The following is a 14,892-nucleotide window of genomic DNA, read 5'->3' on the forward strand; positions in this document are numbered from 1 at the left end:
TTAAGGCCATTTTCCTGATCTGTACCTAGAGATTTTGGTAACAGTTTTCTCCCCACAGCAAAAGATCAGAAGGAGCACACTGCAGATGCACGTTGAAAATTCTCTGTGAAGAACTGCAAAGGGTGGTTATCAACAGAGCAGAGCACAGACGACACTGACTTCCACAGTTCCATTTGTTGAACAGAAGCTTCATTTTGGTGAGTTTTAATCCAGTGTAATTTTCTAAGGTATTAGGAGGAAAAGGAGGGAGTGAGGCATGGAAAGGGTGTTTCAGTCCACCATGGAGTTCTGATGGACTCAGCTGGCGGAGTGGGCAGCAAAAATAGGCATAAATTGTGGTGGAAAGGCCAGTGGAAATGTACAGCACAAGGGCAGATGGTTGAGGTCACTTTGAAGGCTGAGGGTGCCAATGAAAAGGCCATGATGCTTGATGAAATAACACTTGTCAGTGGTGGGGCAAATGTAGCTGGAGCAGGATAGAGGCGTGTCCTGAAGTGGATAGGCAAAGCCAGAACCACAGAACAACACGTGGAGAATTCTGGAACAGTGATCAAGTGCCAAAGGTCAGGAATGACACCAGAGTCAAATGTGTTCACTGGAGAAGAAGCTGCTTTGCCAGGTTTGGAAAGGCCACATCCATAGGTTAACTCAGATGTGCTGAAATGAGCCAGAAAATAAAAAAAAAAGGGTAAGGCCAGAGCAGAGTTAATGTGGGCAGCAGAGAAAGAAAAGGATGAGGAATATATCCAAGGTCAACGGATATATTGGAATATTATATATATAATATTATATTTATATTTATTTATTTATATATATATAGATATACTATATATACTATAATTAATATAATATTATATATATTATATGTAGCATATATATTATGTGTAATTATATATATGTGTGTATGAAAGTATATATATTGGATATATACTTGGGAAGGCAAATTCTGTCAGTCCAAACATTCCCCTTCCTGCTTCCTCCCCCACTCCATATACTGCACATGATGTCCTGTGGTGTGGAATATCCCTCTGTCCCAGCTGTGTTTCCTTCCTCCTTCCTTGCCAGCAGGGCACTGTAAGGAGCAGAAGAGGCCTTGGCTCTGTCCAAGCACAGCTCAGCAATAAAAAACCCTTATGTTTACATGGAGATTCTGGTGAGAAAAAGGGAATCAGTACATTGCTAGGAGAGGAAATACTTTCATCTGCTTCTTTATCTACTGGTAATGGTGAGAAAGAGGAGGTTTAGTCTGTGTTTCCAGGACACTCATTGATGTTTCCCACTGAGATACAGGAGGACATCATGCCCTGCTTGTTCTGTTAGAGATATTTTTGTTTTACACTAGAGCATGTGTTTTTGAACTTTTGAGCAAGAGCTTTGGTTAAAGGAACTTACACCAGCCACCAATAATACCTATGATCTCTGTCTCTTGCTGGGAAGTGATTCTTGCTTCCCTTTGGTCTTTGCTCCTGGGATTTGTTAATGTCTGGGCAGAGGTAAACCAGGCCTTTTAGGAGGCATGTGCAATGTTGTCCTCATGAACACAATGCAATGTCCTGACAGCCCCTGGAGCTGTTCTGAAGTTTTTAAAAAGTCCTAACTCTCTCCAGCTCTGATGTTAGAAGGGTGTAGCACCAAAGGGCAGCAGTATTCCCAGTCTCATTTAGATTTGCCTTGATGTGATCCTGCCAGTCCTTCAGAAAAGGAAACATTTGTGTTTGCTAAAAAGCTAGGAGCAATTAGCTGGAGCTAACAAGGACTTCTGCAATTAGACTCACTCCTGAGGTTCAGAACTTTCCTAGCTGGTGATTGGCCCTCTCCCCAATTCTCTACAGCCCAGTGTCCCCTCTGGGAGGGACTCAGCTAAACACTAAGGCCTAGTTAAAACTTGGTGAAACTCTAATGCCTTGGGATGTCTGCACTCAGTGTCTTGGAAAGAAACTTCTTTGAGAAGAGGGAATAGGCAGCAAGGGATGTGAGCAAGGCCACAGGGGAAGAGCTGGAGAAACAAAGACAAAGGTAAACTCAAGATACTTATAATTATATCAATGACTGCAGACTGAGATGCTGCAGTTAGTTCGTGATCTGTCCCAGTTTAAGGTCAAAATAGTCTGCTCATGAGCACAAGAATAATTGTCTTGTTTCAGAGCAGATTTGCTGTGGGACCTGAGGCATCACACCCATTATGTCCAGGGCTGGTGACAGAGGAGGTCAGTTCTGTGAGGACATTGGCAAGCAGGCTGTCAGAAAGGTGGGTCTGCAAGGTCCCAGAACCACAGAAAATCCTGAGCTGGAAGGGACCTGTCAGGATCATCCACTGCAGCTCCTGGCCCTGCACAGGGCACCCCAAGAGTCACAACACCTGTCTGAGAACATTGTCCAGACAATTCTTGAGCTCAGAAGGACTTGGTGCTGAGTCCACTTCCTTGGGGAGGCACTTCCAGTGCCAAACCACCCTCTGGGTGAAAGAGCTATTTCTTGATATCCAACCTAAAGCTGCTCTTACTCAGCTCCAGCTGTTTCCTCAAGTCCTGTCACTGGTCATGAGAATGAAAAGATCCATACCTGCCCCTCTGCTGCCCCTCAGGAGGATGGTGAAGACCACAGTGAGGTCTGACCTCAGGGTCCTCACCTCCAGGCCAGATGCCCTCCTCCAGAGCTCTGCAGTTTCAAAGAAACTTCTCCACAGGAGTAGCACACGTGACACAGATGACCACAAATTCTGTCATTGTCCAGTGGAGGGGTTCAGAGGTGATGAGAATCCCTCTCATGAGGACAGGCTGAGGTAGCTGGTGTTGGAACCCTGGGCACTGAGAATTTTAGACTTTCTATGCTGACAGGCACTGGCCCCCAAGAAAACACAGCAGTTGACCTGAGGCCGTGGAAAAGGCTTCCAAACTTGAGTGACAGCACTGGGATTGTGGGTGTGGGTTTGGATAGAAGTGTGTGATATCACAGGGTGGAAAACTTAAAATTTAAGGTTTTAGAATATAGTAATATATTTATATATAAATCAAGATGGATGATTAAGGGCATAGGCTGAGTCCTTCTTTTTCTTCTTCTTCTCCATGGGTTTGGGTGGTATTTTTTAATTGGATAGAAAAATCCACATTGCGGGCCACGGGTGGTTGGTTATTGGGTTAAAAGTAAAAATAATTTAGGTGTCCTTTCATAATTGGACAGTTCATTCTTAAAAGACCTTGTGGAGAGATAGAGATATAGCCATTTTCTACTTTGATAGCAAGAACTCACAGCTTGTGAGACTGTACTGTAGATAAGAATTAAGAAACATCTGAGTCCAAACATGAAATCCATCTCTCAAGCATTTAATCCTGGCTCGAACAGAAGAAAAGAAGATTTAAAAGCTGTAAGCTGGGCCTGGTCAGCCCTGGGAAGACTGAGAGGGGATCTTATCACCAGATAAAAGTATCTGCAGTGAGGTTGTGCAGCAGGGCATTCCCCCCCCAACAGGAGCTTATCTGTTGTTTGTTACATGGTCAGATAACTCAGACAGGACAAGCTCTCCTGTACAGAGTTGGTTTGGTCCCATGGGGTTAATACTGATCTGGCATCTCCCAACTGCACAAAAACATCTTCCTGGTTTGGAGTGAGATCTGGAAGACAAACTGGGTTTCTGACAGGCAGGCACATCATGTCTTGAAGTGAGTCTCCTTAGCTAGAGACTGCTAAACCCAGAAATTTCTTTTATTAGCAACTTCTTTTTCAACTTTTTGCTTTTCAGCTGTCCTTTCATCTGCATGTTTACAAGCACAGGCTTCTTGCCATCCATATCAAAACTGACATAGGACATAATCAAAATGAGAATAGTTAGTCATCTGAATAAAAGTCAGTTTGCAAATTTACAAATGATCCCCACAGATTAGGGTCTGCAATTATACTTGTCTTATGCTGCCTTATATTATTTGCTGAAAAAATGTCCTAACAATATGATAATTTAAGAATTTGAATGATACAAACTTTATAAAAGCTACACCAAACTTTCACAAAGCAAAAATCTTCTGTACATTCCATGGAAATATGTGGAGTTTCTCCCATGCATAGGAACACTGCTTTGGGGTTGTTCCCATGGGGTTAAGTGCAGGAATACATACATTATCATCATTTCAGTGCTAAGTTACATTTGATTCCTAATCAATTCTATTTCTTTTGCTAGCTTTAGTACAGCTGCCTTGATACAGTGCACTGTTTTTTGTTATGCTGTAATCTACTGGTAGTTCTTTAGGTTCATATTGTGTACTAAGGAAATCTGATTGAGATCTTTCATCTGCTATCTCTTGCCTGTTTAATAAATAATTCATTTTTATAAACAGACCTGATTTGCCATCATTAAAAGTTGCAGGCCAGAGTGATTCTTAAATTTAAGCTGTTTCCAAAATCTGAGGCTGAAGCAGGGCTGGTCTGAGGCTCCCACCCACCCTGTGGCAGTGGTCAGACCAAGCTCTGCTCAGCAGAAGGATGAAAGGCAGAAACTGATGAGCAGGCAATTCCACCTGAATATCAGAAAGACTTTCCCAGGATGTTTGAGATATTAACAGGAGTCTGCCTTAGGCTATCGAGTCAAGCCTGGAAAAGGAGATCTCGAGCTTTATGTGTGTGGTTTATCCCGTGACAGTTTGGGCACATAAATATCAATCATTTGGAATCTAATCTGACTCCAGACCCAGATATCGATTTGCAGGTGTCTGAATTCCCACCACAGTCAAAACTAATCAAATGTTAATGGAATCTGGTGACCAAATCTGCTGCAAAGTGTAGCTGGCATCTATAAGCCATAGTGACAATTTCAAATGTGGACATTTGGCTAATCTAATTGACTGAATTCTGACTGAATTAAATGTTTAGCATAATTTTACATCTCCAGGAGTGCTGTGCCTGCCTGACAAATGCCATTCCAAAATAATGAGTGCCTCTTACAGCAGCTGTGGCTCCCAGTTTTATGTCAGAAGTATCATTCCTAATTATTAATTCATGCTAAAAATCACTTGATAGATGTCAAAACCATCATTCACAGAGTACATGTGGTAAGTCCAAGGTGAAGTAAATTGTTCCCAAGCAACAGAATTTCTGCTTTTTTCTTAAAATCTCTATATGTTCAACCTTTAACAACGACCACTGGATCACTGCTCCTTATCTTTGGTACAGTGAAAGTAGATAGGATGTATAATAAAAAGATATCATTAAAGTATAAAAAACATATAATTAAAAATATTTAAAACATATAATTAAAACATCAATTCCTGCCCTCCATTATAAGCAAAAAATTAAACATCCCCTCAGTATAAATCCTTCAAGTCATAGTGTACGTTATTTTCTAATTACATCAACAGTGATGGAAAATATGTCTCAAATACACTTTTATATTTTAAATCAGAGATGAGCTTTGAAAAGATGATTAATTAAATCTCTTGTTGGTGGTTCATTTTCTTTTTTAATGAATGCTGAAAAATATTCTACATTTTTCTGCTTTAATAATTTTTTTGGTACAAAATAAGATGTGATTAAAAACAAACATGTGAAGATTCTGCGAAGAGTTATACCATATAATTTTGAAGTGTACCGAGAAATTAATTTTACTGAACAAGAATTTAGAGTGAAAAATACCATTACAAACACCTGAAACAACACAAATATCCTATTTCATTTCCACACTAAATTAGTTTTTCTCCATTTTTTCTTCAGGGCTCCTTTCACCTCCTTGCTCCTCAAGCTATAAATGATGGGATTCAACAGAGGAGTCACCACAGAATAGGAAAGTGAGAGGAATTTATCCACAGATGCACAGTAGCTGTATTTTGGCCGCAGGTACATGGAGCTTGCAGTGCCATAAAAAAGAGCCACAACCAAGAGGTGTGAGGAGCAAGTGGAAAACGCTTTCTGTCGGCTCTCAGCTGATGCCATGTGAAGAATTGTGGAGATTATACGAATATAGGAATAAATGATCAGTAAGAAAGGGCTGAGAATAGCAAAGACAGCCACCACAATGACTTGGATTTCTCTTTGGAAAGTGTTGCCACAGTGCAGGTCCAGGAAAGGCTGAATCTCACAGAAGAAGTGGTCGATGGTAGAGCCACACAGGGGTGAGCTGAACGTTGTGAGGGTGTGAACCAAGCCCACAGCAGCTCCACAGATGTAACTCCCAGCCACCAGGCTCCTGCAGACCCTGCTGCTCATGATGATTGTGTAATGCAAGGGGTAGCAAATGGCAAAATAACGATCCAGGGACATGGCAGCCAAGAGAAAACATTCAGCAACTCCAAAGAAAAGGAAGAAAAACATTTGCAGTGCACATCTTGTCTGGGAAATACTTACTGTTCCCACCAGCAGGTTCTCCAGAATAGTTGGGATAATGACTGATAAATAGCAGATATCCAAACAGGACAGCTGGGTGAGGAAGAAGTACATGGGGGTATGAAGGGTATTGTCACTGTTTATAATGAAAACTATCACTGTGTTAGCCATCAAGGTGAGGATATAAAGAGATAATAAAACTACAAAGAGCAAAGGGTGCAAATGAGAGATTTCAGGAAAACCCAGGAGTCTGAATTCACTCAATCCACTGAGGTTCCCAATGATCATCCTTCTTTGGTGCTTTGTAGAACTCACTTCGTTTTAGTGTTCAGCAGCTGATGAAGCTGCAAACAGCCAGGCAAATCTGCAATCAAAACACAACTGGCTGCTTGAAAAGACAAAAGGATGACTAGAATTTAGAAACTGAACAGATTTTGAAAAGATCTTCTGAACAGATTATAAAATGTTTCTAAAGAAAATAAGACAGTCTTATGTGTTTATTTTTGACTGATTCTTCTTTCATAGCACTGCCGTCAAAGTTTGCATATTCAGTACTGTCTTCAAATGCTCAGCTATCACTTTTACCCTGTAGAAAAAGAAAAAAAAACATGGCAGATATCTTTTTATGGACTAACCAGTTCAAGTCCCAAAATCATCAGTAGCAACATTTGAATATAACAAAGGTAATTTCTCTGTTACCTGTTGGGGAGTGTTGTGGAAGAAGAGGAAGGGAAAAAACCCCTAAATTATGAGGTCTCCAGAAAAGCTTTCAACTCTGAGCACTCTGCAGTGAAGTAGAAGAGAGGCTTTTCCACAGCTCTTTATACTATTTGTATGTATTTATAAAGTCCACCGAGACTGGCTAGTGCTGATTGGAGCAATAAGGAAGAGCTGTTGGATAAATATGATGCATATGTATGAGTTGACTCACAGCCACCTCTAGTTTTACATAACTTGGAAAGCATTTCTGTATAAACCCAGATATCCTACAGAAATACAAGGTCTGGTTTTACTTTTCAGTAATTACTATTACTCCATAATGCAGCCAGATTAATGACAGAGTTGCCACACAGTTTTCTCAACAAAATTTGAAGGTGAAGCAAAGATGCAGTCTATGTTTGGGGATAAGGGACAAAAGATTCACTCATTACCAATCTTAATTTTTATTGTATCCTATTTAAAGATCTTTTTTTATTTAGCCGTTGTTTGGTTTATTATGTGGTCTCTTATTCAGATCCATCAGCAACCCCACATCACCTCTCTCACCACAATGCCCCTTTCAATGCCAAAGAGATCGATTAAAGGTTGAATTTCTGGCTGATACTCACATTTCCGGTGTTAAGACGTCTCATTCGGTCTGATCCTTTCTGCTCTGACTGTAGGACTGTCTTTCTCCACTTTTATCCTCAGTCATTGACTGTAGGGTGACCTCTGCATCACAGTCATATCCTGTGAACAGCAGAAAGTGATTTTGTAGGGAAGAACCACCTAATGTGATGTAGGTGTCTTCTCTATGGTAAGTGAAAGCTTGAAAGTGCAGTATCTTTGTTTATGCAAACAGAAATATAATAAAGACATATTCCTTATCATGCACCAGCGGCCGGGAAAGTTGAACGGTGCAATGGCCTGCTTAAAACTACCTTGAAGGCACTGGGTGGGGGAACCTTCAAGAATTGGGATATTAATTTAGCAAAGGCCACCTGGTTGGTGAACACTCGAGGTTCCACCAACCGAGCAGGTCCTGCCCAATCTGAGCCCTTGCAAACGACAGAGGGAGATAAGGTTCCAGTGGTACACGAGAGGTATGCTGGAAAAAACTGTTTGGATTAATCCTGCCTCCAGCAAAGACAATCCCATCCGTGGGGTTGTCTTCGCTCAGGAACCAGGTTGCACCTGGTGGGTGATGCAAAAGGATGGAGAGACCCGATGCATACCTCAAAGGGACCTTGTTTTGGGGTGAACTACCCATGACAATGTGGCTGTATCCATATTTGCATGTATGTAGAGATAGATATATATTTTAACAGTTTCAACTCAATGTAATATGTTGGTATGGGAAAAAAATTCGGGGTGGATAATGTTGGGGGTTAGGTTTGTTCCTTCTTTCTCTAAAGAATTTTTTCCCCATAAGTTACCAAGGAGACCAAGTGTTGGATACTTGAGAGTACTTAACTGAAACAAAGAGGTGGACAAAGCTGGAAGGGGGAGATAACCAGGTGAAAGACAAAGCTTGAGGCAGCTGCGGGCCCATCTTTTTCCGGCGTTCGGGGAGGGAGAGAACGGCTGTTGCTGGCTGGAAGAGTTTCACTGTGGCCAAAGGGATCCAGTCCTGGAAAATCTACTATCACCAGTTTGGCCTAAATCCTGAGTTTTCCCGGCCACCTGCAGGAGCTGGTCCAGGCCCTGCCTCGCCTTCGGCTTCTTCGGCGCTGCTCCTCTTGCTGCAGCGTGACCCTGCACCCCCTGCGCTGCCGGGACATCCTGCCCCTGCCTGCCGGGACACCCTGCCATCCCAGCTACCAGCCCGGGACTTTTCCACTGTTTCAGCTTGGTGCTCTGAGGATCCTGCAGGGACACCGAGACCGAACTGCCCTGGGTTTTGTGAAACAAAGCCCTCAAGGTTCTTGGTACTGTTTTCGTTTGTTATTAATGCTGTAGATGTTTGGTGGGGGGATTTTTTGTGTTTGTTTGCTTTGTAATACATACTAGTAAAGAACTGCTATTCCTATTTCCCAAATCTTTGCCTAAGAGCCTCTGATTGTAAATTTATAATTGAAAAAGAAAAAAAAAAAAGGTGGAGGGGGGGTTTACACTCTCCATTCCAAAGGAAACTCCAGTTGTTTTTTTTTTTTTTATTACCTAGCAAATACCTGTCTTCCCAAACCAAGACAAATGTTATTATTTTTTTCTGGGGACCTACCTTTAGCTTTCCCAAGGGCTCATTCCATGTCTTGGTCCCCAAAATGAAAAGCCCCCGACACCCCTAATCTTCTTGAAAAACCTTTTCATCCTTTATTCTTTTTCTGCAATCCTTCTTTAGGTGCCCCTTCTTTTTGCAGTAAAAACATTCAGGGGGCTCCCTTTTTGATCTGAAATCCTTATCTGAAGGATTTGTGGGTTTTCTCTGCGTTCTTCTTACCTTATCTCGATAACGTTCTTGTTTTTGCACCTCCTTTACAGCTGCTACCAATACCTTAGCCTGTACCTTTTGCTTTTCTTCATCCCTCCTCATGTATATCTTTTGGGCTTCCCTCAATAATTCCTGCAAGGTTTTCTCCTGCCAATTATCCATTTTTTCCAATTTCCTCCTTATGTCCTCCCAAGATTTTGCAACGAATTGTGTTTTTAACACTTCCCCGATAAGGGAATTGGGATCCGCTCCGGAATATACCTGTAAACTTTTCCGGAGTCGGTCCAACCAAACGGATGGGGATTCTTCCTTTCCCTGACATTCTCCAAACACTTTACTGATGTTTTGCCCCCTTGGTACTGCTTCCCTTATGCCCTGAATCATGATACTCCTAAAGTCTATCATATTTCGCCCACCTTCCTCGGTCTGAGAATTCCATCCCGGACTTAGGCTAGGCCATTTCAGGTCCCCGGGAGCACCCTGGGGGTTGCAGCGATCCCAATCTCAGATCCCCGCCTGTCGGATCATGTCCCTTTCTTCGGGGTTAAACTGTGATCTTAAACTGGACATGAGGTCTTCGTAAGTGTAAATGCTACCTCCCAGAAAATCATCGAATCTTTCAGCCACCCCAAAAGGATCATCCAATAACCTGCCCATCTCCTTTTTGAAAGCCCTTACATCCCCGGTATTGACTGGAACATTTACAAAACCAATAATCCCAGGGGCCGTGGGCACTTCCCTTAGAGGGAAGAGATGGTGCTTTTCCTCCTCATTCTCGCTTCCTTCCTCGTTCGCTTGCTTCGCCTTTCGTCGGGTTCGGCTAGCAGGGGGGGAGATCCACTGGAGTCAGTTTTCTGACTCCCGTGGGTTGCGGGGCTGGTGGAGGAGGGAAGAATGGCTGCGGTGAAATCAGAGGCTGTGCCAAGGGACGTGATCCTTCCGATGGCTGTGAGGGAAATGGGGATGGGTTCTGTGAAGGGGCTTGTGGCACTTGTAGTCCCTGAGCCTGCGGGTGTTGTGCCTCTAGGGTTGGAGGAGGCAGCGCCGGGGGTTCTGGTGTGTCTTTCAGAGTTGTGAGAAGAGGTGTATGATTAGAAGGTGTGTCGGGAGGTAGGGGCAAAAGTGGCGGGGGGCAATGGAGTTGTTTTTGAGTCCTGTGGCGTTAAGGTATGTAAGGTTTTGGTCCGGTCCCGCCATCGGGATTCCTTGTGAGGGGCCCGGAGCCGGTGCTGGCTGTATTAAAGGTCCCGGAGGTGCCGAGGGGGACGCCTGAGCCGGTACAGGCGGAGGTGTGGGTCTTAGGTATGGAGGTGGGAGATAGTCAGGGGGATCCCATGTGTCACCCGGAGCTGAGACACCCCTCTTGGATCTTAGAGTAAACAATCCCGTCCTGGATCCTACCCGCAATTTTGCATACATTTTTTCCTCATGGTCTTGTGGTTCTTTATTAGCCACATAGTTACATAAAGCCTTGCAAGTCCATTTTTCAAATGTGCCAAAAGTGGGCCAAATTACATGATTCCTTAACTCTTTTCCTCCCCAAACCTCCATGCAAAAATAAATCATTTTTTCCTTGGACTTACCTTTCCTTTTAGAACATTCCTCCCAATGTTCTAGCATCCATCCCAATGGACTTTCCCGTGGGATCTCGAGGGATTTATCCTCTGATTCTGGACCTTGTTTTTCTTTGGCTTCTTTCTGGAACTTACTCTTTTTCTGTCCCCTTTTCCACGGGCAGCTCACCTTTTCAGAGGTGTTTTCTTAGCTTTTCGCTAAGAGCCGATTTCCTCTCTAAGGTGTTTCCACACACACCGGGTCCCACTTTCTGAGCAGGTTTACTTACCCTTTCGGTGAGCTGAGCTGAGGGCTTTTTCCACCAGCGACGGTCCTCTGCCTTGTGTCCTGGCCTCTTACCAAGCCCCTAGGCAAAAGGTTTACCGATTTCCCGAACTCAAAGGAACGTAACCTTCCCTTTTAGCTTTCCCGTGATCGGTCCCCCGGATTCCCCTTGAATCCGGGTTTTATGAGCAAAATGAGTTTTGCCGTTTCGCTTCCCTGTTTGCCGACCAAGTCCCTCGCGGGAGATTGGAAATGCAGCGCGCAGGCCCACACCCGGTTCGTGACAAAGCCACGTCTCACTCACTCACCCAAACACACTCACTCCACCCGCAATACTTGCAGCTATTTTCCTGCGTGGAGTCTTCGTGCACGGAGAATTTTACGAGTGAAAGTTTTAGCCGCGGCTCCGAAGGACCTTCCCTGGTCCTTCCTGAGTTCCCTGATATTTCTGGATCCAGAACCTCCTTTCATCGTGGCGTTCAACCTAAATTTGTTCAACCTAAATTTGTTCGTGATACAATAGCTACCACGGGGTTTCCCGTTTTGCGGAGGCCGCCGAAAAAAAATCGGCAGAGGCGCCTTCCCACGCAAAGGGGTTCCGCAGCACCGATATTGTATCCGAGTCACGGCACCAATTTGTTTTAAATGATCAGAGCCAATTTCCAAAATCAAAGATTTAGTTAACAAATTTGAAAAGCAATTTCGGGGACAACATCGATCGAATGTTGGGTGAACAATCCAGGAGCAGCAAAGGGTGCTTCTCCAGAGTACTGCCCACGCATTCGGGGTCTCAGGGGAGGTGTTTTAGACCATTTTTCTACCCTGAGGCGTAAACAAGACGGTAACGAACCCGAAGAATATGACATCATATACATAATACAATCATTGGAATGTCCGGTATCCCACAAGGAATATCTGAAAGAGTTTCCTGAGAAATTAAAAAGATGTCTGAATGAAAAAGTCTCCGAATCTTCTGTCGGGAGGTTTCTGCCGCCCTCCACCCAGATTGGTATGGGATCTCCTGATGAACTGTGAAGATGTGGTCAGCCCGCGATTAATGGGTCGTTTCCCGCTTATGTCTCTGGCAGATGTCGAGGTAACACCTTTGGACTGTGAAAAGACTGTGGTGTGGAAAGAGATGCCCTGGAACTGTTTCCAGGAATTCAGGGGTTTTTACATTACACTGTAAAGTTTTAATACACACAACTTTAATCCATGCATTTAATGCTACGTATCTATTACGTGATCTCCTATTCTGCTTCAGCCAAGGCCACAATCTGCCTGCACCAGCCCCGGGGCGCCCTGACTTTGAAAGGCGTCACTGGGGCATGGAAAGCCTCCTCTTCCTTGCCGCAGGGAGCTGGGCTCTGCACTGCACAAAGCGGCTGCGGAGGTCATAGCCCAGCTCACTCAGCCTGGGCCCGGATGGCTCCTGAGCAGCCCCGAGCACTGGAGACTGCCTCAAGCCTAGCACTGCACTCTCAACGAGGCTTTGGTGACAATGTGGAGGATCTGTAGTCTGCCTCCTCCTCTTCCTCGGCAGGGACTCGTGGTCAGTGTGCTGCACAAAGCGGCTGCGGAGGTCGTAGCTGCCCAGCACGGATCCGCTCGTGTCTCTGGGCCACAGCGGGGTTTGCTCCTCAGCAGCCCTGGGGGCACCAGCGCACCACAAGCTCCTGCTGGAAGGTCCTGAAGCTGCCCCGTTCCCAGAAGCGTGGTCACAGCTTGCAGGGTCCCTTCTCTCTGCAGGGTGCTCACAGTCCATGGTGTCCACAGAGCAGCTGTGGCTGTCCCTGCCCCACAGCGGGGATCTGCTCCAGGCCTGCTCCCTGCCAAGCTCTTCCACAGCCACCAGCATGTCCTGGAAAGAGAACAGTGGAGAGTTGCTGCCCTTCCCTCCTGAAAGGGCCACAGTCAGTGGGGAACCCCCACAAGTTCTGGGAGGGGACATTTCCGAGCCTCACAAAGGCTCTTCTGGAGGGCTGACAAGGCCGAAGGGCCAAAGGCCCACACATGGGATGGATCCAGATGGGATGAATCCAGGTGGGATGCTTTGAGAGGAAGCAGCATTATGGCTGAGAAGAATGCTGCAGGGTGGGACCGGGAAAAGGAAAAATGCTGCGATCCTAGCAAGAAATCCACTGCTCCTCTGGTGCCCTGGCCCTCCATCCCAGAGTTACCTTTATCGTGCCCAGCAGCCCCTGTGGGCCAACAGAAGCCGCCTGCTTGCTGCTGGCTGCTGCCCAGTGGCTGAGGAAGGGAGTGGCATATGGTGGTGCCTGTGAGGAAGAAGCCTTCTCTACAATCTTCAGATCAGAGCATCTGGAGAAAAAAAGGGTCATCTCAGTTTAGGGCTGTTGGCGCAGCCTCCTCTGGGGTTCAGTCGTTTTCTTGCAGAGGTTTCTGTGACAGAAGACTTAACCAAGGCCACTGCTGGCAAGTTCAGCTAGAGCCTTCCCACCCAGTCTGCTCCTGTCACAGCAAATCCTCACCTTTATACCTTCCACAGCCTCCGTTTCATAAATTCACAGACTTGCTTGGGCGGGAAGGGACCTTAAGGCTCATTTTGTTCCACCCCCCTGACATGGGCAGGAATGCCTTACAGTGGACCAGGCTTCTCCATGCCCTGTCCAACCTGGCCTTGAGCACTTCCAGGGATGGGGCACCCACAACTTCTTTGGGCAGCCCCTTCCACTGTCTCATCACCCTCACACTGAAGCATTTCTTCCTAATATCTAACGTAAACCTGCCCTGGGTCAGCTGAAAACTGATACCCTTCATCCTGTCCAACCCTCCCTGATGAAGAGTCCCTCCCCATCTTCCCTGGAAGGCCCCTTTTAATTCTCTTGCTCTTCTCTACATAAGTCCAGCATCAGAGAGCAGACAAGTTACATCAGGGCAGCAGCCTGAAGGAGAGACATGGGGTAGTAGAGGTTTCATAGCACTGAATGATGCAGGTAGTGATTGCATTCAGTGACAAAAACACTCTGGAGTATGAGAAGCAAAACAATGAACAGGGAAAAGGAAATGCCTTCTGAACACATCTGATCCTGGTTGTTACCTGGCATAAAAGAGCAGGTAGGCTTGCTGCCGGAGAGCTGTGTCAAGGCAAGAAAGCTCCACAGACTCATCGTTCATCTGGTACCACAGCCCATTGCTGGCCTGTGAAAACAAGGCAAGGATTTCCTCATGGTTTCTGTCCAAAAACACTGGCAGAAAACTAAAACAAATTGTACGTCAAAAAAACACCAGTCCAGCACCTAAAGAGATCTTCTGCCCCAAAACCTTGGCTGTCAGTAGCACTGACGGGAAAGTTTCTTTTCCCCAACACACATTCTCCGCATTGGGAAGGAAGGAAGTTGCTCTTTACCTTTGTGTAGCAGAAATAGTGTCCTTCATGGCAGCTGACCCCACTGTGCACCAGGACAGCATACAAGGAGTAAAGGACGGCTTCTCCCTCCGCCTGGGACATGTACGGGCGAAGGTCCAGGTACTCGGGGTACTCCACAATCTATAGAGACACCAAGAGGGCTCACAAGTGACCCTGATCTGTGACACAGAACAGCCTGCCACATCCAGGCTCCACAGGTGTGGAAATACATCCTAGGGGCTCATGA

The 14,892-nt window shown here is 45.3% G+C and overlaps 1 protein-coding gene across 1 annotated transcript; it reads right to left on the reverse strand.

The window, feature by feature from the left end:
* Positions 1-5,655: 5,655 nt before the first annotated feature.
* On the reverse strand, positions 5,656-6,594 carry LOC136301761 (olfactory receptor 10C1-like). Its single transcript, XM_066204957.1, has one exon. The coding sequence runs from the start codon at positions 6,592-6,594 to the stop codon at positions 5,656-5,658; it is 939 nt and encodes a 312-aa protein (XP_066061054.1).
* Between the last annotated feature and the right edge of the window lie 8,298 nt (positions 6,595-14,892).

This window comes from Chamaea fasciata, unplaced genomic scaffold (genome assembly GCF_029207755.1).
Source record: "Chamaea fasciata isolate MVZ Bird 193981 ecotype frontalis unplaced genomic scaffold, bChaFas1.0.hap1 SCAF_27, whole genome shotgun sequence".
Classification (NCBI taxonomy): Eukaryota; Metazoa; Chordata; class Aves; order Passeriformes; family Sylviidae; genus Chamaea; species Chamaea fasciata.